At 34.3% G+C, this 23,533-nt stretch overlaps 2 protein-coding genes across 21 annotated transcripts in view; one reads left to right on the top strand and one right to left on the bottom strand.

The window, feature by feature from the left end:
• Nucleotides 1–16,023, top strand: part of LOC101744007 (coiled-coil domain-containing protein CG32809) — a 305,604-nt gene extending 289,581 nt beyond the window's left edge. For 15 of the 20 annotated variants that reach the window (XM_062670413.1, XM_062670396.1, XM_062670432.1 and 12 more), the window contains 9 exons: nucleotides 2,038–2,127; nucleotides 2,690–2,752; nucleotides 3,039–3,199; nucleotides 3,345–3,464; nucleotides 3,542–3,651; nucleotides 3,740–3,884; nucleotides 4,304–4,404; nucleotides 5,734–5,884; nucleotides 11,721–16,023. In XM_062670413.1, coding sequence (XP_062526397.1) covers nucleotides 2,038–2,127; nucleotides 2,690–2,752; nucleotides 3,039–3,199; nucleotides 3,345–3,464; nucleotides 3,542–3,651; nucleotides 3,740–3,884; nucleotides 4,304–4,404; nucleotides 5,734–5,884; nucleotides 11,721–12,467 — 1,688 coding nt within the window. In that variant the 3' untranslated portion in view covers nucleotides 12,468–16,023. Of the gene's footprint in view, nucleotides 1–2,037; nucleotides 2,128–2,689; nucleotides 2,753–3,038; nucleotides 3,200–3,344; nucleotides 3,465–3,541; nucleotides 3,652–3,739; nucleotides 3,885–4,303; nucleotides 4,405–5,733; nucleotides 5,885–9,399; nucleotides 9,444–10,475; nucleotides 10,807–11,720 lie in introns of all 20 variants that reach the window. The other 5 variants (XR_009973961.1, XR_009973960.1, XM_062670434.1 and 2 more) reach the window with 5 other exon arrangements.
• Nucleotides 16,024–17,564: 1,541 nt separating this feature from the next.
• LOC101736863 (tyrosine-protein phosphatase corkscrew) overlaps nucleotides 17,565–23,533 on the bottom strand; it is a 40,687-nt gene continuing 34,718 nt past the window's right edge. Inside the window, exons 5-12 of the mRNA XM_004933115.5 lie at nucleotides 23,295–23,438; nucleotides 21,664–21,795; nucleotides 21,104–21,231; nucleotides 20,834–20,998; nucleotides 19,890–20,000; nucleotides 18,911–19,001; nucleotides 18,471–18,619; nucleotides 17,565–17,716 (exon numbers count right to left, since the gene is read on the bottom strand). Coding sequence (XP_004933172.1) covers nucleotides 17,678–17,716; nucleotides 18,471–18,619; nucleotides 18,911–19,001; nucleotides 19,890–20,000; nucleotides 20,834–20,998; nucleotides 21,104–21,231; nucleotides 21,664–21,795; nucleotides 23,295–23,438 — 959 coding nt within the window. The 3' untranslated portion in view covers nucleotides 17,565–17,677. The remainder of the gene's footprint in view (nucleotides 17,717–18,470; nucleotides 18,620–18,910; nucleotides 19,002–19,889; nucleotides 20,001–20,833; nucleotides 20,999–21,103; nucleotides 21,232–21,663; nucleotides 21,796–23,294; nucleotides 23,439–23,533) is intronic.

Here is a 23,533-nt window from a genome sequence, read left to right as displayed (position 1 = left end):
GATCCTGGTGATAGAATAAGGATTTTTTATTCATACATATAAATCAATAATAAAATAAAAGTATAGATTTTTACCACTCATTTATAACTAGATGATTTTTCTAAACCTCACATTACAAATATGCTCCAACAAGCTCACGTTATCGTTCAGAAGAGAATGAATTAAGTTGGTATTTTAAGTATACCATTTGCCAACGAAACAAATAAGTTGCTGTTGATACCAGAATTAGTGTAGATGATTAAACATGCACTGAAAATCTTCTAAGAAACACGACACGAGAAGAAAGTTTTCGATGAGATCCCGACGAGAAAAAATCTACTGAAACTGTTCAATCCAGTAAAAGACTTTCCAGTAAATATGAACTCAGGGAAATCAATTGAGGCATACCCCAAGAACGAAGCGGGATTCGCATCATATTTTCTGTGACTTGCGGTAATCAACGAACCCCAAGTGAGTCGTGATTTCGTTAAAACCTTCCCGACATTATAAGTTCCATAAGGACTCTAACTTTTTAATATACTAAAAACCTTGATTAGAGTCACGATAGATTAAGAGGTCGTGATATTATTCGGTATTTTTTATGTCAAATCTGTGCTGTGGTACGCGTATGTATATTTCACATCGCTCTACATTTTTCAACTGAACAACGGACAAATTAATATTTAAGAAAATATCATTGTTTAAATGTTTAAAAGTTAGTGAGTTGGCTGAGAAGTGACTAACCGATATTTTCCGATATTTTATTTAAAATTAAATTGAGTATTTTTAATGTTTAAAATTCAGTTTAATCGCGGTTTTTGTAATGTGAAATAGCTTCATAGTAACATTTGTGTAAATATAAAATTCTTAATATTATTAAAGTTTCGAACGCTTGGAATTGTGTGCTGGTATTTTGGTACGTACGTAGCATCTGTAATCCAAGGGAAGGTTTTAATAGTTAATGTAGCTTTTCCTGCACTCAGATGCCGCGAGTTTTACCAGCAACGGGAGACTTCCCAAATTAGGGAGGGATAAATTTCGTAAGTGTGATTGGACGCGGGTACGGACTGTCGTTGCATTGCTAGTGTTCAAAAAATTTCAAAAACTAACCGTGTTCAAGCAAATAATTGAAATGCAAATAAACTTCTTATTACAAAACCAAATAGGCGACGTTGTCGGGTGTTTTTCAACGGGAAAAACGAAACCGCAAATTGTGAGCTCCACCACATTCCGTTTCCAAGACACTTATTACATCTTATACGCTTCCGTACGCAGCGTGTTCGACAGGGAAAGTTTTCGACTTTCACTGTAAACAAATAAAAAAAACAATTATTTCTTTACCATCCTAGGATGAAGAACAGGAGACATTCGCAATGCATCGACTCTCATTGAATAATCACGAAAACGCTTGCTTGCCGATCGAAGTATTTTCCAGCTTCAAACAGCATTAGAAGGCTCGATCTGATCTTTGATCACCTCACTGACATTCAAGAATACATTTGCAAAAGTCAAATGCACCATATAGATCTACATCACCTCAGATATCACTCGATTTATACCATGCAAGAGTATCAAAACAATTCCGCTCTTAGTATAACTGATATGAAACAAGTGTAAATAAACATTTTTAAAGTGCTCTGTATACAATAATAAACTCCATGTATGTTTACATTAACAAAAATATACCATATTTTTACATTGATTTAAAAATAGTATTCATATTTTGTTTAAAATAAGTTTATTGGGTGTTCGTAAAATGGTTCGAAGGTTACCCTTGCTGGAAGGAAGCATACATAAAAATATGATGCGTCTAAAAAAGTTTTTGTCACGAACTTGTAGTAACTGTTTATCAGTTCATTGTGAAATCCACGAATCTATTCTAAATTCAGTACCAATGCACGTAAATATTTACTTTTCATAAAGCATTATATTGATCACATTCAGATTTTGGCATTGTATTTTATTTTTTAAAAATCACGGTGTCATGTGGAAGTAGATAGAAACGACGATAACTCGCATGCCATAGGTTGATTTTTTTTATAAAATTTACACTTCCAGAGAAATCCGTGTCCTTCGAAAAGTCAGTGTCGTTCAGTGATGATCCGCCAGACATGAATTCGCCCAAACAACATTCGCCTCAGCACTCAGGTAACTATACCAGCATTTAAAACTATATTATAAAATGAATGTGTAGCTTAACAATCGAAATATTTATAAAAAAATCAAGTAAATAGTTTCAGAGGTGAAGGTCACTTATAGACATCTGTATATTATCTTAAAATCCTTTAGATTTGTACTTTAATATAAATTCCAAGAAAAGTTGTGTATGGGAAAGACGACTGTCCAATTTCTTGTTTTTTTATTATACGTAATACATAATATCTATCCAGCAAATAATGATTTAATTGGCTTAATCTTTAAATAGTTTGGGCAGATATCAATTAGAGAATTACATGCATTTAAAAAAATTTCAAATAAGGTTATATTGTTTAAGTTAATATCCATTTTCTGTTGCATTGTCGTATCTTCAAAAATTTGTTGTATTATGTATGTATTTATTTCATCGGCCGCGTTGTGGAGACTATTTATTTGTTAAGTTATTATTAAGTGTCCTATTAGAAAACTCTTCCGCTCTCGTAGTTTATATCATAACCATGTTCATAATTCTTTGTATTTGATTTCTTTCCGCTTACTTCTTTGCCATAACAAGCTGATACAAAACCTGCAAAACCGGCAATCAAATCATCGACATTGCCGAGGACATCCTCTCAAGGTAATAATAAAATCAGTTGATTTAGCTTATGAAAGCTTTGAAAGAAAATAAAATTGGCTTTGTACTATTTACCCGCAGTTAAACTCACCGATCGTCGTTATATGACGCTCTCACAAATACCGCTTACTGGCCTCAACGTCACTTCCCGTTATGCTGTTAATAATAATACCTATTATAAAACAGAACTTTAGTAAACGGATTGCTTTAAAGTTGGCTTTGTATCAGATGTTTATTTATGAAACATTTAGATTATTCAAATGGTAAATCATAATCGTGCTTTTTACAGAGCGTGATCGCTTGAAGCCGGCTCCGCCACCGAAGCCAGCTGGACTGGTCGGCAAGCAGAATCCAATGGGACCGCAGAAGATTTACACCATCAATGTGACTTCGGATTTCTTCGGGCAATTGCGGGTGTTGCAGAAACAGAGCCGCGACCTGAGGATCGAGGTAAATGAGAACTGTGTGGTTTTTACTAATGCGAATGACGAACTAAATGTGCGTGCAATTAGCGAATTTATCGCAACCCGCGAGTAGCCATGCTTTGATTAAAGCATTAGCTGGTCATACATAAGCCATGGTGTTTGGTCCGCAGACCCGCAATTTGCGTCGTTCGACCTTGACTCACGCGATACAGATGAGGCAGATGATGGCCGAGACCATTGTCAAGATCGGGGAGCTGGCCGCTACATTCTGCGATCAAAATCCGGACGCGGTTTGTGCATTATTAAATTTTATATTTTTATAGTTCTGTTTCGACTCTTCCTTTTTTAATTTCTTTTGTCCTTACAGCAACTGACTCGCGAGGAGGAGATGTACCGTCAGGACATGCTGCTACTGGAGAATGATCTGTACGAGCTGGAGGCTACCGTCGAACGTCTTCGCGGTCAAGCTGCTAATAGGTATTAACAAAGAAATATTATCATCATAAATCAATGATGGAATGATGGAACAAGCGGATCTTTTTATTTTTAATATTCAAATACGTTGTAGGGAGACTCGGGTCAATATGGCGGACATTGAACGCATCGCGATGGTGCTATCAAAGAGCAGCAAGACAGTTGCTGATTGGAAGCTTAAATTCCCCGTGCTCCAAGACACAATGAAGACCAAGCTGTCTGCTGAAATGGAGAAGGTACGCTATTATAACCAACTACTCAGATTGGTTTGTGATTACAACGAATTTTTTTTCTTATTCCTTTGACAGGTGGACGAGTTCACAGCCCACCTGATGTTAAGTGGTTACCGGAGCCCATAGACATATACAACGTAAATGCGCCACCCACCTTGAGATATAAGTTCTAAGGTCTTAGTATAGTTATAACAGCTGCCCACCCTTCAAACCGAAACGCATTACTGCTTCACGGCGGAAATAGGCAGGGCAGTGGCACCTACCCGTGCGGACTCACAACAGGTCCTACCACTAGCACTTATGCAAATTATAATTTTGGGAGCTTATAATATGATGGTTTGGATTTTTTTGAAAATGACTTTGCAAGGTACCTTTGGAAACTAAACTTCTTAAAATGAATTAGTTCGTAACTTATTGGCCAGGTGGTGCGTAAGGAGAAGATCCTGGAAGACGAACCGGAACGCCTCGAGCTCGCTCTACGTCGTTGTAAGAAGCTCACCGGAACACTCGTCACTCTCAAGAGGTGCGATTATGTTTGTTCCTATGACTAGTTTCTTACTTACTTTCTTGCTTAACACATTCGGGCTATGAGGGCCCCCGTGAGCCGTGTGAGGGTTCCAACGTAAACGCTTCCTACAAGCCACAGATTGCAGCTATCAAACAAAAAGCGTATAGAAGTGACCCGCGCAGATCTTTAGCCGAACCGAACGTCTCGGTTTTCAATTCTAAAAGAAAGTTGTCGTTTTTAATCAAGCCTTTTAAGATACCTTAAAAACTAGACGGTAAAAGTCGCAATTTTTTTAAGTTCCGTGTAAATTATTGCATTTTATAAATTTTAGAATGAAAATCTCAAGTTGATAAAAGTTACCGATTCCCTGATTTTGGCTTAGCCCGAATGGTATAGTACGCTAGGCCCCCCGGTGGGTCGCATGGCATTCAACCTATTTTAATAGGCTTATAAATTATTTTTACTGGTTTTTCAACCACGTGGACTGTACTTCATACAGATTGGACTTCCGTGAGATAAACCTTAGCCTATATAGGATGCAAATAATTTACATTTCGCTAAAATCGGTTCAGTGCTCATGTTATGCCATGATTAGCAATATCATTGCCCACTGAGTTTTTCGCTGGATCTTCTCGTGGGTCGCGTTTCCGATCCAGTGGTAGATTCTGCGAAACACTGCTCTTGCTAGGCCCAGTGTTGGCAACACTTCCGGTTTGAGCCCCAAAAGCTCACCTACACGCTAGGGTGAAGCTGAAATAGCCTCTCAAGACTAGCATAGGTAGGAGGGAAAAAACAGTATCAGCTATATATAACAGTTTAAAAGGATATACTAAAATTATTTCATTGACTTCTTATATTTTTTTATTTTATATTATTTGTTTTTTTAAATATTATCATAATATCAATATTATATTATTTTAATTTTATTTTAATATTATATTAATACTAAATTAACTTGTTTCGGAACATCTGGTTTTAATAAAACCAATTCTGCTCCAAATTATTATAATTTCTGACTACCTGTAAATACAACGAAACCACAAACAGAGAAACAAAAAAAAATCTAAAAATAACTGATTTATGTTTTATTCCTAATTAATCTAAACTAAATTTTCATTTTTCTTCAATTTACTAAAATGATGGACAATTTGTTGTATTTCTTGATATATCCATATTCAACATTGTTATAGTATATTCGTAATTGAAACTTAGTAATATTAGTAATAATGCCTCAAGCTCCGGCGCCTCATTCACGCTGTGTGATATCTATTCACTCCAGTAATCACTTTAATTAAATAGATTACAATTCTAATAACTAATACAGAATCGTAATTACAATTCCAGGTTGGCCTGTGTTCAAGAGCAACGTCTCCCGATGAACGATGGTCGCATCTCACCCGAATCATCCCAAAGCTCCACTTTCACGGCTTGCCCTTCCTCCGAGGACTTCAACTCGGACAGCACCTGTCCTATGGTGACCGCTCACAACAACAAGGTATATTATTAAATGCAACTAATAAATAAACGATTAAGGTCATAGGAATATGATGATTTGGGTTAAAGAAATGAAGTTACAAGGAGGAAGAAAATGTTAGGAAGTTTTGATATTTATTTGGCTGCCCAATTTCAAAATTCGGTAAGATAAATATTACGGACTTAAGCATAAATAAAAATAAGAAGATATATATATTAATATTGTAAAAATGATGAAAGCATTACATAGACCATTAAATATATATACGTCTTAACCATATCAGTATCTAAAGTCTTAGTGGTAATAATTGTAATTTTTTTATTTTATTGCTTAGATGGGTGGACGAGCTCACAGCCCACTTGGTGTTAAGTGGTTACTGGAGCCCATAGACATCTACTACTAAGTTCTAAGGTCTCAAGTATAGTTACAACGGCTGCCCTACCCTTCAAGCCGAAACCCATTACTGCTTCACGACAGAAATAGGCAGGGTGGTGGTACCTACCCGCGCGGACTCACAAGAGGTCCTACCACCAGTAATTCAAGTAATTCAATAAAATTTACTGAAACTCTCTTATTTATTACAATTAGTTACACTGAAATCCAATAGGAACAAATTGATAAATGAACACTACTATTTAAATCTAGAAATGTCAAGAACTTGATAAATTACGTATTAATACAGTTTATTTTCTACACCGTTTTTTTTTTCATAGGGAAGTAATATTTCTGTAATAAACGATAATTATAAAAATTAAATTTGAATTATTTTTGATTGCTCAGCTTCGAACGAGCTCACACTCGGAGCTCATATATGTCACAGCGTCATCACCGTCATCCACTTCGAAACATATCAAAGTCTCAATTGTATTCTAAAGCATATTCCGACCTTTCAATCCGAAACGCATGGTTGCTTCACGACTTCTGTTTTTAATGAAATCTAACCTACAAATCACTTGATTGTACAGAACCAATTAAATTAGAAAACTAGAGGACCGTAGGCGTCCAACCATAGCGCATTAATTATGTTTTACTCTAGTTTAGTAAACAGTATCGCTAACTTGATGTATGTAGTTGACGCGTAATACTCACAGCGATTTTTAGCTGTGTTTTTCTGGTATTTTATATATTAGCTGTAACTGAAAGATTTCGTTAAATACATCAACAACAACACAACAACAACAACATCTATTGAGTTTTGACAAAGGGCAGGCAAATTGTATTATGTGAGAAAAACTGAAACTTGTATAAAAAGAAAACAATATAAAGGAGCGAATTAAAAATATCGTAGTATATACTGCTAAATGTATTTCGTAGCATTTTCTTCCTGTATAATGGTGTTATTTATTTATTAATTATGCTGTAAATTTTATGATACTAACATTATTTTAATGGGTGATACCTCATTACAGTAAATTATTTATTACAGATATTTATTGCAAACAGGTTCAAGATAGGAATCAAACGTTTAATAAAATATTATTTATGACATAAATTAATGAACATGCGCTTAACAATTGCAGGTTTGCCAAGAGTTATAAAATTAGCATTTTTTTCCAACACTTCGATAATTTGCGAGGTGTTATGTATTATTTATTTGCTCCCTACTTCATCCTTCATCGGATTGACCGTGACGCATTCACACAGTGACACAGCATGCTCCTAAAATGATTGTAATGGGTTTTAATTGCACGTACTTACTTCTGCCACTAGTGCATTAAACAAACACCAACACTACTAGTTTCAGCAATAATATCTATAATATTAGCTTCTCATTTTGTTTTTATGAAACACTTAACATTTTTGCACAGCAGAATTGGATCCACCAAGGAATGAACCGGTTTGTATCTTCTTAGCCCTCTTTGTATTCTGTGTTTACTAATTGGCCTCAAAATTTTTATTACGGACGCATGTTTTTGTTTTCTAAATTGGTAAAATAGCAAAATGAAATTGGCATACAACAAAATTTATTTAAAAAAATATCTAAATTCTATTACATCACGCTCTGTCTGGTATTGCTAAACAAATTGACATGAATTTATATACTTAATATACAAACATAATTATTTTTGTACAATACTATTGTATTTTTCTTGGTTTTTGTGAGTCACAGACATACTTAAAACCAATTGTACGTTTGAATCTTATTAATAGTTGCGACTACGAAACTACTACTATAAATTATTCGAAATGTCGGATATAGTGCATTACCAATACCAATACAAAACGCGAAATCCAGTCATGAAGGCAGTTTTAATTAAATCCTATAAATTATTATTTGATAAAAATACAATATAGGTAACCAATACGATATAGTACAACCTATGTACATCATTACATACAGTTTCCATATAACTACCAAGTATTTATACTACAAAGCAATATCCGTTATAAATTATGTCAGGATCTTGATATGAAACAATGAAGATTTGTTATTATACTTCAAATTTAAGAAGCGACATTCATATTATCTATCTACATAGCCGCTGGTACTATGAAATACAGAGCAAATTACTGATTGATTTTGCGTTTAAATAGAGCTTTGAACTTATCTCGCCTTCTTACGAAAGTCATATAAATAGCCTTCATAATTAATTACAATTAATCGGTAGACTAAACGAGTCAGTCGTATTATAATAAAATAACAACAGAGTGTGATGATATTATAAAACATTCAGAATACAATTGAATTTTTTTGCACATACCCCTGCAACCAACGCACCATCCAATTAACGTTGCATTTTACTATCCTTGCTTCAGGAAAATAATGCCAATTTTAACAGTATAGTCAACCAACAGCTAGATGACGAAATCATCGAACAGTGAACGCTATGTCATCTTCGACTGATTGGTGCTACAACTACAAAAGAATGAGTTATTTACAAAATAGTTGCTGATATTTCGTATGCAAATGAATTTCATACCTCAAGTCGCTTAATTACTTTAAGTAGTTCAATCACACGGTCATGTTTCATTATTTAATAATGAAATGGCTTAAAATAAAATTGCAAGCGCATCGATAGGTACATTACAATCTTTGGACTTGCGTAGAGAAAACATGCTATATTTTCACACTTTTTTCAAAATATTAACGTATTTTTTTTTATTTTTAATCTAATGTTAACAATGGATTTCATGGTGTTTTTCCCGTGATGGTACAACCTCAGTTCGCCTGGAGACAGAGCCAATACTTCAAAGAAGCTATAGTTATTAACGAGTAATAAATCTCTCCGTAATATTATATAAATTATTTATTATAATTATTCTTTTGTACTATGTTTCGGTTATTTATTTAAATTTTAATTCCACATCAATATTTTACTTTACAAAATATTACATTTTTTAATTGTTTTAATTATAATATTAAAATTACAAATTTATCTTTTTTAACAATAAATTTGCTATATATTTTATTTAAGTAGGCATGTTGGTGCACTGAATTTATAATTAAAGCTTTCTAGCGGTTACATAAAGAATAATATGCTTTTTAAACACTAACATCGAATCGACTTATTGAAATTTTGCGTTTCTTTTTTCAGTTCAGAGAGTTTTGAAAGAATCGTTACGCATGCTAACATTTTAGGTACATACATTTCATTATTTCGGTGTAACAAAACGATTTTGAATTGACAGTGTTCAGTGTCTTTGGAAACGGCTGAAGTCTTATCTAACCGATCGAATTGAAACAGATAAAAGAATCTGCAAATTTTTATGGAACTATGCCGTTTTCACGGAACTTATATTCTTCGATTCTCTTCTAATAAATGCGGGGCCTGTTCTCTAACTTACGATGCAACTTTCAAAATGAAATTAATAACATTTAATTTGTTTTCGAACTGTTTATTGTCTTTATTTTCCAAGTTACTTTCCAAGTTGTTGGTTTATATTATTTTACAATTGAAAGTTGCATCACTAATTTTATTTTATATTCCAAATTATATCATATTTAATTTAACAACGTATTGCGTGAACAAGTTTGCCACTAAATGTTGCAGATCAGAAATTTAATAATAAAATGAAATGATTAATTTTAAACGCCCACAGGTACCTTGCACGAAGCATGATGGCATTATGTTTAACTAGTTACAAATAATATTTAGGTTGTTGCAAGTAAAATGATACCGTGAAATTGATTAGGTGCAATTTCAAGCCGCCTTAAAACATTTTAAATTTACATCTTCCTCATGAAAACAAAGTAAAATATTCTTTTAAATTATTCCGAAAAATTAAGTATATTTACAAACAAAATGTAATGATAATGTAAATTTAGTCATTCAGGTATCATTTTGTTTCAATATTAAAACTCACTATTGCACTTTTAGTTTTAAAGCGCTATCATATTTGGCACACTATCAATTGACGCAGATTGAATATCAATTTGGCATATTTTATTTTTATCATCATTAGAATTAGGAAGTGAATTTTTTAAATGTTTTTTTTACAAAAAGAAAATGTATTTCACTTATCCGTGCTGCATTTAGTGTGTAGTGTGCGAATATGAAAACGTTTTGTGACATAGTTATAATCGTTGTTGTCTGTGATACCTACGCATGTAATGTGCTTTATATGAAATTAGTTGTAGTGCATCTTGCCCGTTTTTCTGTTTCTGTTGCAGTGCATTGTGAATATCAGGAGCAGTTCACAGCCCGCTGCGTATGAAAATCAATGATTGGCTTAAAACATCCCCTTGGTATTTGATATTCGAGTGCTTTCCGAGTGATACCATCACTTCCTATCATTAGTTTTTCTCTTTTGTTTTTCTTTTTCATTTCTTATCATCCTTTTTAATTTAAGAGATGAATTTTGTTTTCCGTGAAACGGGCGTCGTATCTGATGCATCATCTGTACATAATTCAACCTTTGATGGTGCTTCTTGTTTCATTCACTCAATTATATATTTCGCTAGAGGACAATATTAACAGTAAGCCACGCATCAGGTTGCACAGGTAATTTATTCAAAATTTTATTCGCTTCCAAATTTCAGATTAAACTTTAAGACAAAATCAAATCGAGTAAACGAGCACACGTTTTCTAAATAATGTAGACACAGCATTAACTCACTTGAGCTTTGATTAGTATAGTATTTTTATTATTATTGAAAACTCACTATTAATTATTAGCTTCCTATTCAGTAGATTTGTTGGATTAAATTGAAACCAAAAATTTTAAAACACACGCATTTTATAAATTTTTTGACTAATGGCAAAATCGTCACAATTGTTAAGGGTCCGTTTTTTTTTTCAATATTCGATTTATTTTTGATTTGATTATATTTATATGTATATCACAGAAGCCGTTTTATACTATTTTTATAATATCACCGCCCCTTGACCGCGTCCTCCTGTTTGGTTGATAAACAATTTTTTTTTTGCATAAGTACATCGTCCGATACACCCCCACCACGCTACTCGCGGTTTTCACATACCAGTTAAAGGTTCCACTTTTCTTAAGCTCAGATTAATTTTTATTTTTGGTAGTGTGTCGTTTTCATTGTACCTGTCATTACATATAATTCATTTTGAACAGACCAATACTGTTTTCATCTGCTATCGAGGACACAAAGAGAGACGGCCGCATTTTTTGACATAAATTTCTTTTGTTTCGATGTTGTGTTATCATTGATAGTCTTGTTCATCTTAATGTGAATATATTTCATGTAATGTATTAATTGTATGTTTGTTTTTGTTGGAGTCGTTCAGTGTTCGTATTTCATTAAAGGAAAACGTCATTGCGATTTTCCAAAAAGAAGCAAGCTAAACCACACGCAATACCAACGTGCTTATTGGAAAATCGCAAGGTCGGTTTATAGTTTTGACAGAAATTTAAAGAAAACTACTAGAAATAACGGAATGGTGTGCAGGGGCCCGGGTGTGCTGGACGAGGCGGCCAGGGACGCGGAGCAGCAGATGTACGTCCAGAGAACGCACTCGACGCTCTTTTAGACGAACTGCAAACATTCGCAAAACCGTGCGAGCGCGGAGGTAGGGGCGAAGGGCCACTGCGGCGTCTGCATTCATATCCGAGCGGCAGCGACACCGACGCCTCACCGCCGGTACGAGCCCGGGGACAGCACCCACCCAAGCCCCCGGTCCCGGAGCGTCACCCAGAGCTGCTCGCCATGGCCGCCCGCCGTGCCCCTCCGCCTCCGCCGCCACGTACCACCTCACGCTCGCCATTAGCCTCGCCCACTTCACCCTCTTCACCACCCCGAGACGACTCTGAATCTTGCCCCACGGATCCGAATGCCACTGACGATAAGGCAGCCGCACGACAAAACCTTCTCGAACAGCGCCATCAGGAATTACTCAAGAAACAAAAAGCTCTCCAGGAACAATATGCCCGATTGCAAATGATCCAACGCAGCGGACCCACGTTGCCCCCGAATGCGCAACCAGACTTGAAGAAGACCGGCAGCGAATCGAACCTCCTCACCAAGATGAATTTAAATCTGGCACCAGCTAATCTCTCCGGGAGCATGACTCACCTGGCCAGCGATTGCAAGAACAACATCTTGGAACGCGCACCGTTCGAGAAGAATTCACAAAACGTGTCCAACAGTGAAACGATCGCGACTACGAACAAAGTTTATGAGACAGATATCCTGTGACCCAGCGGTCGTTATGACGTCGTGTCTGTATGATTTATTTAAAACATTATCTTATGTTAAAATTACATATTTTTTCATCTCGTTTAAGGCACTAAGATCTGCGTGAAAACGCTGGTAGATGTAAGATTTTCTTAAGTTGACACCGAACAAGTATTATTGTTGGTTCAGTTTTGTTACTATAATAATAATTTTCATCTAAATGTCTATCGACCATTTGCGGATACTAACGAACAAAGCTTAAACTGATTGACTACGGCGTGATTCTGGAAACTGATCTCTCTCCTGTCTCTTTATTGCTTCCCTGTATTTACATGTGCATTAGGTTCCCGAAGCAAATCCGGTGCGATAACGTTACTTTTGCAAATTATATAATTTTTCAGGAGAAACATTGGAAAATTCAACAACTTATAGTTCTTATATAGACTAGACTAAAGAAATGAAAACAATAATAACTTTAAACTTCATCAGTAAAAGCAAACATCTCACTGATATCTATTAAAAAATGTATTTTCTCATACTCAGTTCAATTGTAACAAAAATTGGATAATTGACTTTATAGAGCACCGTAGTATGTGCGATATGTTTACGTGTTCAATGCACGCTACAGACTGCTTCACACGAGACCGAGAACACAAATGCACATACGAAATACAAGTAATGGAGAGATAGAAGTAACATTAATAATTATAAATTAATCAAATTAATATTAAATATATGTGTGGATTCATAGATTAGCTCACCTCTGCAGGTTCAAGTCGGTGTTCACGTTACTCTTGTAGATGTACCCTTAATACATTATTTGAGCGAATGAGTGAATGGAAGCGGTTCTCTACCGACATTTTGCTCTTTTGCTTGTACTGTATATACTATCTATATTGTAATATGTTATATATCACTATTTTAGAATAAACTGTACCCCTTGAATAGTTCACTATATCTATATGTTATATTATATAAAATAATATTATTGTATAAGTGCCAAATTTACTTTTTCTTCGCTATGAATTGCAACGATTCGAAATCGATTTGATAAGATCCCTGGAGTAATTTACAACGAATTCATTGTAATGACGTATATGGATTTGTTACGTGCTAATTACTTTTACTTGGGAACTATTTAATATTTTTGACGGCTCAATAAAGCTGATATATTGATACGACTGTGATAAAGATTACCGTTCTAATGAAATGCATATGAATTGACTTTGCTAATGTTTCTTTTCCACCTACACATTCAAGGCACTTTCGTCACTGTGAAATATAATCGCGCAAAATTAAACTGAAAATCAGATATGTTATTAATTTGATCGTTCAGACCAAAACATTCTGTGAAATTAGATTTATTTTTACATAATTACATTCGGCAGTAAAATAATGTCGCTTAATAGAAATAAATTGGTAGGAAAGTAATAAAATTACTAGTCGTAAAAATTTTCGAGATTCCCAATCATTATACAGGATGAATTAAGTAGCTTCGGTATGAAATATTTGTCTGCTTCTTAAACAACGCATACTCGCACTAAAACCGTCATTAATATTACTATAGTCATACATTTACAATTTCGTAACATCCTTACTACAAAAATTATTACTTTTTGACGTAAATATGAATTTTCACGTACATAACTTCAACGCATTACATTCCGCCATATGCGGTCCTGATATTTCAATTAGATTTGTTTATTTTATGTACAATTTTAGTGATTTCGTGGATAACCAGTTCGATTGAAATCTAAAAACACGTTCCGTTTTTTTCACGCTTTTGCAAATAATTCTTCATAGTAAGGATATTACTTTGTCATTTTGAATGAATAATGATATAACGAGTGATATTGTTGTGTAGATTCATTAAAATATTCTTATTTTTAGACTTGAAATTATATTATATCTGCATTAGGCAACGTATATAGAATTAGGAAACTTATTACGTCAGAGATAGTTCTTATTTCCTACCGGATTCCATGTGCCAAAATTGTTCTGAAACTATTTTTACAAAATTTTACTTTTGCGGATGTCTTGTACTTTTCTTGAAAAAAAAACATAATAATAATAATAATAATAATGTTTTTATTCCAAGTATCCATATGTGTAACTAAAAAAATCGAAAAAGATATCAAGACTTCTATGTCTAAATTGACTATTTTTCAAAAAATGGAAAATGCTTTAATTTGGTATTTTGACAAACCCCACCACTCATTTCGCTTCTCTGACGTAATAATATTATGTTATACGAAATAAATATTCACGCTTCTCGGTGTCCGTTGCAATCAGAAACTTCAAAGTAATAGTAACAATTAAATGAGTATGCACAAACAAACAAACAAGCACTTAGACAATTTGGAATAAGTTACATTACCGAAAGCAAATTAATGATATAATTATATTTTTTGCTTTTCGAGCTTAAATCGCTGGACTTTACAAAATATGTGTGTAGTTCAATTAAATTGTTACTCAGTATAGTCGGTAGCTTCTTATCTAAATGTGTGTTACACTTTTATCGAAATAGATAACAGTCGTGTAATGATCAACTTAATGTATTTCAATAAGATCGATTTTCTATCCGCTGCTGTCAAACGCAATGATATTAGACGATACACAGTAAGTGTCACTGCTCGAAGGATAATTCTCGATGCTGTCTTTAGGCAGGAATAACGCAATATGGAAATTGGCAGTACAACTGTACACTGTACAAATTTAGGTGTGTAATTTGTTCAATGTACAGTCGGAGTGCTGTTACGGAGATTTAAATCTTGCGCTTGACAGGGGATATAAAATCGAGAAAAGTAAATAACACAATATCTAAGTAAATAATTATTAAGGAATTGTATTTTTTACGTTGAAGTTAATTGTTAATAATTCTTGTTGATTTAGCATATTATGATATTTGTATGGTAAAGTCGAGGAAAGGTATCCCAGCTATGATGTGCTAGATTCACAGAGAATGACAAAATACGTTATTTTGCGGCCTCTTGTTCAACGGTGTGTGCAAAAATGATGGATCATTACTATTATTAAATACGTTATAACAAGAATTTTATATAGAAACATTACGGAACAACGTTTGGAATTCAATTTATTCAAAAAAAATAACGAAAAAATTTTAAAATCCCCAAATAAAGCAATAACTAAAAAAAAATTCAATCAGAATGAAAGTCTATTATTGGCTAGTAAATATTATTTGGTTTTAAAACATACACTGAAATCAAAATAGAGGTTTCTATATATTTTGAAGTTCTGAAGAAGAATTTGTTCTGAAGAAGAACTTTTGAACAAGAATAAATGTTTCTAAATAAAATCTCATGATTAATAGAAAACCTTTTTTTATTTGTAAAGATTTTTTACATTATCGCTGTAATTTGTATAGTATATTTCTAAATTAAATTGTTTTTACTTTAAACAATCGAATTAAGTTCAAGCTGAAAGCTTTTTAATCTGTTAATTATATGATTAAATAATATTATTGTTTCTTCAATTTTTATTCACGTTTATAAAATAGGTAAATTTGAAATAGCTTCATAATGTTTTAATGTGAAATTAAATAAATATACACGTCAAATTGCGTATTGATTTCTCAGTTCTAAGATTAATTAGTGACAGCATATACAACAAAATTCATAGTAATAATAGAAAACCAAATACATACTATGAGTGCCAAGAACCAAAATCGTTGGGCCTGATCAGTAGTAAAGCTTTAGATTATTTCTAAACTACTTCTAATAATTGAAAACATGAGTGCATGAAGAAGATATGATACAATTATTTAATTTTGACAAAACAGCCAACAAACTTTGTTACTTGTATTTTTCCTTCGTACATAATTGCTCAAGCACATGCAATTTCTAAAAATAGCCTTCAAACCCGGAGTTTTAAGGGTTATAGGCACATAACACCTTCATTAAAAAAAAACTCAAAAATCTTAAAAACTACTTAGCCCCTTCATAGACATGTCTTTAATTACACCTGTCTATTTCTGGCTACAAGCATGTGTTCTGATTTGGATGCTTCCGCTTAAAGATTCCCTGCTCCGCCAGACTACGTTTTGGATCGTTTAGTATCCGCTTTCGATACTACGTTTTGGGTGTGTTGCACATTTAACCTAAACAATATCTTAGAGATCCATTAAATGATTGAACAGTCCAATGCAACAGGTCAACAGGTGCAAAGCGTCGTCAGATGACGTCAGAAGACGTCTCAAGATGAGCCACAATATTTACGTTGAGATAACTATGGACAAGAGATGGGTCGTACTAAATCAGATACTAGATCTACCTGTTCCTAATCTTAAGAAATACCTAATCCAAATACATAATCCACATAATCTTCCTAATCTCATTCACAACCAATACTTTATTTAGTAAGCAATCTCAATCTGCCTATTCCTAATCTCAAGTTCCGAGTTCGTTATTAGGATTTGATTAATGTGATCATTGGATCACTATTTGAATGATTAGGATTAGGCATTTAGGGATTGTGAGATACGTTTCAATGTTTAAGTGAGTGAGATAGCGCAGGAACAGGCGGGAGCGTATGCTGAATATTCGATTTAATGTTTTATGAATACGAAGATTAGGTGGAACAGGTGAATTATACACATTAACAAAATGGGATTAGGTACAGCCTAATCTCGTAAAATACCTAATACTCGAGTCTGTTCTAATAAATTCGACTCATCTCTACTATGGACCCAGTTAACCAACACGCAGCTAGCCCAAGTGCTCTAATTGGCAATGTAAATCAATCGCCTCCATTCAATAATAGTGTATAGTATATTCCGTAAAACGCACATGAACTTTGCAATGTGAATGAACAAGTGTATAAGTTAAAATAAATCAAATCGACTATTTATTACCCTTTTTATTTTCAAATATACAACTTTAGTAGCGGGGTTTTTTCTTTTTGGTACGAACCAATTTCTTAAACATTAAAAAATTACACAAAAAAAAATTAAATGGAGAAGAAATTCATAATTAACTCATATAAGCTATAAAGCATGTCCAAATATGAATTTCTCAATCGCAAGGAGCTCATTAATGTTTGTATAAAAATTACCCCTTCTGTGGCAATCGAGTAAAATATATTGACAATGAAACGAATAAAAATGAAGTATATTTTATTAAAAAAAACTTAAAACTACACGTTGCATTAAATCTAGAACGAATAATCGTTGGATTTAAATTATATTTAAGAGCTTATATTTAGTTCGCTTTGGTTTAGTGATGGAAGTCGCGACAGATGTCCGGCCGGTAGCCCTGGAATAATGGTTTCATAGGTCAATTAACAATATCAAAGGACGAACATTTTGTCAAACGTTCTAAAAAAATCTCAGTTTACACAGTGTACAGTGAACGCAAGCTTTTCGCTTACAGCGCCATCTAGTATCAGAATAGGTACAGCTGCTTCTCAAAGGCTCACAATTTGGCGTAATACTGAAGTATAAAATTCAATCATGACAGATTAATAGATGGTGCGTGAGTTCTCTTAGTGTTTTAAGTTATATTTTAATTGCAATTGAATAACGAATTCATTGCGTTCTGTTCCAAAATATTACATAACACTGCTCACTCATAAAACACAAAAACAACTTGCGTTTCATGCTACAGTGTGCTTAGTGCGAGTTTTTTAACGTTCTCGATAGCGTAAAAGTTAACTCAAATTTGTATGGAATGGGATCGTTTGCGTACGTTTGCCGCTTGGGATGCTGTTCCAACTGCACATACAAAACTGGGTTAACTTTTACGCTATCGAGAACGTTAAGAAATTCGTACTAAGCACACAGGACTAACTTTTTTTTTATTGCCCTTGTAGGCAGACGAGCATACGGCCCACCTGATGGTGAGTGGTTACCGTCGCCCATGGACTTCAGCAATGCCAGGGGCAGAGCCAAGCCGCTGCCTACCGCTTGCCGCTGCCAACTTTCGGGACTGTGATGTTCCGGATAATGATTACGTTTTAACAACTGACTTTATAAACTATCAGCTAAAGCCACAAAAATAATACACAAACCTTCCGTCTCAATTTAATATTTTTGTTTTCAATGTAATCCTGAAGGGCGAGATATATGAATCTATATTGGGTTTTATTCTGTACCATGCCGCTTCTCTGAGCCCTCACTAGCTTCACTGTATTGTGTACGTCGATGTCACAGTTAAAACCTGCACGACAAAAAAGATGAATTGCGAATTAATTATTCGTCTCACTTTTTCACGTTAGATTAGAGTTAAGTGTGAGGAGAACAGAGCATGTAATTGTCATCCTCCAATATCGCTATGCCAAATTATTATATTTGTTTATGAATTAAGCATAAATCGCTCGCTAAGCAACAAATGCATTGGATGTATAAATTTCGCAACTGCAGAACAAAATAAATAAAGCCAAATAACAAAAAATTATGTTTTATAATAAATAATAATATGGGACGTGAGCTTATGATTATTTATTCTCACCAGATGATTTGATTTTGTCAAGAAGGATGTCCAAGACTATGAACGTGCCGGTTCTCCCGACTCCCGCGGAACAATGCACGCAAATCACATTCTGTAATGAAAAAATAAAGAAATATTCTCAAACTACTATTTCAAACTCGGATTAGGTAATGAATAAGAACTGCAACAGGGAACAAGACGACGAAATTGCTTTTTAATTTACTTAGAAAAAACAAAATCATTTAGTTCAACAATAGTACATTGTGCACCAAAGGAGAAAATTTGAAAATTTCCTCCACCGTGTAAAATACTCGGGCCCTCGGCTCGGAGCCCACCCCCCCCCCCCCCCCCCGTACTCATAAAAAAAACAATTTAACTGTTGTTTTAATTTTTAAATAAACTACTACTAATTGAATAAGAGCTGTCTTATGAACTCATCTTTGTTTAATACTTAACTATTAAATTTTATTGCCTTTTGTTTATTTTACTTTTACACTAAACACAATATTACAAATTACCCGAACACAACAATGGCGGAAAATTTTAGGTGCGTGAGAGCAGACGCAGACACCAACGCGCATGCGCACTTGTCAGTACCCAGGGAGGAAAAGTTACACTTTCTTCCCTGTACAGCGGGACGAAAACCGAACTTTCGGCGTAGGTAGGAGAAAAATATATTTTATATTTGAATTTTTGTGTTGAAATATCATTTAGGCTTTACTTCGCTCCTTTGATTGAATTTACGCAATATATTTTCGTATTTATGTCGATACTAAATACTATACATAATATATTCTCGCCAACTCCAAAATGTACGCTGCGGAAAGTCAATTTGTGGCTAAAATTGAATAAATTTGTGCTTTGAACTTTACTCTTTAACCATTTTATACATAGCAGAACTCATAACATATTTAATCACACACTCGCAACATGCGTCTTCGGTATTGTTTGTTAATAAAAAAATTATGATTAAAACTAGTTGCGATAATGGAGTTCTCACCTGATCTGGTGCATTTTTCTCTTGTGTGATTAGAAACATTCTCCTGTTTATATCCTCCATAAATGAGATTATCCTGTCCGGCTCCGGTGGAGTACTGTGGTCCGGCCAGGCCTGCGAAACAGATAAATGAAAAACATTCATACCTAAAAAATATTTGTCGAAAAGTTTTATGAAAATCAAAATTATTGATGAAGTATTAAAAATACTAGTGGTACCGCAGTAGTCGAAATTTTAAGTCTGAACATTACTATGGTTCTATTATCAAAGACCTAACTTCTATAATCACAGATTTCGCCAAAACTACACTATAGACAAATAACAATTTGACCACAGACTTTAAGCAATAACAAAAGATTGACAATAAACAAATAGTATGCGTGCGTGTGTGTGTCAAATACATGGTAGTGTATGTAATGTTTTTCTTATTGATTTAATGTATTATTAATGCATAATTTAAAAAAAAATTAGTATTCTGCACTCCTTCTCTATATTCTTTATAAGTGTGGGAAGTTTCATACTCCTCCGTCCGCGCAATTTTCGTTTGCAGCTGGCGCCCTCCGGGTATGCAATTACGGGAGCTCATTTACCCCACAATGTGAATGCTTATACATATACTGAACTTAAGATTTGAGGTTTAAGTTTAAATTATATTGTGTGACAGTTTTGCAACAGAAATAGTCACAGTGTCTCGGTACTGTATTAAATTAAGTAATAATTGACAAAGATTTATACTATTTGAATTTATCATCCTGTTTAAGTAACATTTGAAAATAGTGATTGATGTTGAAAGACCACGCGTTTTAGTATCCAAATTGCATATTATAAATATAACGTGGTCAAAACAATGTGTGTTTAAATGAGCCCATCTTTTACGCGCGTGTGTGTGTGAGCTTACGAGATATAAATGAATACTAAGTATTTATGTATTTTTTTCTGGAACTCACCGTAAACTGATATTGATAAACTGCTCTGCAACATTTATTTTCGTCGCATACGTCAAGCTCCCTAATTAGGTAATCTTCGTAGTGCGACTCAGAAATGGATCTCACAAGGAGGTTGTCATATCGCTCTTCCTGTCCCGATAATGGCCAATAACGTTCACATTTTCTCTGTAGTCAAAATACATTTAAATAAATAAGTTAATGAGTGCTCTTTTTAAGGATTCCACTGGAAGATGGGGTAACGACTGTCACTTATTATATAATTTTATTTACCTTCCCCTTTTCATGTTCGTTCGTGATCATCGCTATAACTCTGACGTCCTCCTGCCAGATCATTCGCCAGAAGTCATCCTTAGTGCTCGGCAAACATCCCTGAGCGGCGATATATATTTTGTCTTTTACTGCAATAAATATTGTTGAGTCAGATAATACATATAGATAAAGATAAAGATAGCCTTTATTAACAATCTGATTTAAGCTACATTTTTTTTCATCATATTTTAATGACTAGGTCACTAGCGAGACATAAGTATTAAAAATGGAAATATTGAAGTATACACTTATTATCTAGTTTTATTATTCGATACCGATTTCTTGATCGTCTTGCTGTACAGCATGTTTCACATGCATTTTGCGTTGAACAAAAGAAGAATACAGAGATAAAAAATCTATTAAGGAATCACTTTTTCAATTTTTTGTAAATGCCAATTTATTGCCGGGATTTATTTTGAAATAGGTACATAAGTAAATATAACTACATTGTGTTATTTGAACTCTCTATGTAAAATAAAATATTACAAAGAAAGAAGCATTAAAGATCTAATTTTCATTACCTGCATCTTTATTTAGATTCCCATTAATTTTATCTAATTTAAGACTTTTCTTCATTTCTCTCAGAGCGTCGTCTGAAAGCGATTTCGTGACGAGTGGTACTGCCTTCTTCTTTTCAGTATTCAGGATCAACGCTGAAACAAATGAGGGATCTCTGATTTGAGATTGCTAAAATTGCTAAAAGCATTACAAGCCACTTTTTTAATGTCAGAAATCAAGACAATACTACGAGTATACGCATTTGTTTCGATTTTCATTTTTTCAGTTTTTGCTCGTGAGGCACATAATATCTGTCCTCAGCAATGACTGAATGAAGATCACGACCGCTCTGACAAGAGTGATACTACAAAGGAAAGGAAAAATGTGATCTATTTCAGTGCAGAATTTTCTAAATTACAACTTCAATTTTTAAAACATTTTTTCTAATTATTACTCTTCAAACAATAAACGTTTTTGAAAATCATACGATTTATTGATTAGTTGAAATATAATGTGAAAATAAATTAATTCTATAGCATATATTGTGACGCATGTGATCGGATAAATGTAAGTACTTTTCTCAGAATGCCTTTGAAATGTAAAACGTACACAAACACGGGCTCACAAATTGAATTAACCATTCGCCTACTTAAAAGTCCACGTATTTATTGCACGTACCCATGCATTAAGATTCAAATTATCTAACATAATCATGCATTGTGTTGCGACATTACGGAGGCATCTCCGATTGTATTTGTAGCACCTGTATTATCGGACATCGCCGACATTTTAATGACGCATTATAAATTTTTCCTTAAACAGTATTTATTTATTGGCAAACGGATCTGTGCATGTAGATATAGGGTATTGAATGCGTTTTTTGAAGTTTAAATAGGTATTTCGTGGTTTCAGCAACTGCGATTGCTAGACAGGAGAGGTCGGTGCAAGATCTTCCACAGGGGTCGGTCCTTAGTCTATTTTAAAGCATTGCGTATGACTGGGTGCTAAAGAGGGCCCTCCGATAGTATCTATTACGTAAACTATAGCTGGTCTTCGTCCAGACGAACAATTTCTCGAGTCAGTCTATGTTGCTACTACTGACGTGGTATTCGTTGGGGGAAAGATTAGAAAATAAGCCCTCGACGTGGCTTGTCAGGACTCGAGTAGCACCATCTATCGATGCCCAATTCTTGGTCAAAGGCTTTTGACTACATTCCACCCTTCGCGTTCATTTCGTTATCCTGCTCCTCCCAGCTGTTGGGAACAGCTGGTGCATTGAAGTAAGTATTACTAGCTGAGTTGGAGGCAACGTCTAAGCGAGATTCGAATGGTCTACCAACCGACGCTTTCGGTATTTTTTTCTAAAGTGGAAGAGCTAACAGCCCACTTGGTGTTAAGTGATTACTAGAGCCCATAGATATCTACAACATAAATGCGCCACCCACCTTGAGATATAAGTTCTCAGATCTCAGTATAGTAACAACGGCTGCCCCGCCCTTCAAGCCAAAACGCATTACTGCTTCACGGCAGAAATAGGCAGGGTGGTGGTACCTATCCATTATTCCAGTGGATACTCAGTTATACAGTTCTGGATTAATGAAAATCGAAAATAATCTACATTTTGATGGTAAGAAGTATTTATAAAACAACGTACATTGAACACTGTCAAGACTTTCGTTCGATGACTGGACAGAGCTTGTAGAATCACTGAGACGCGACGATCGTACGAAGCATGCGTTGATGTAGTCCGATTCCAGTTTGTTATCTCGACGACGAAGAACTACCCGCGTTTGGTCATCTGTGGAGCCAATACTTAAGTATAAATATTCTAGGTAAGAACGGTGAAGAAATTAGGTGGAAGAACGTCATATGTGGTCGCGATTCTCAGTAGTG

The sequence above is a fragment of the Bombyx mori genome, chromosome 1 (genome assembly GCF_030269925.1).
Source record: "Bombyx mori chromosome 1, ASM3026992v2".
In the NCBI taxonomy this organism is placed as follows: domain Eukaryota; kingdom Metazoa; phylum Arthropoda; class Insecta; order Lepidoptera; family Bombycidae; genus Bombyx; species Bombyx mori.
Note: the sequence above shows the minus strand (reverse complement) of the source record. Positions and strands in the feature narration are given on the sequence as shown.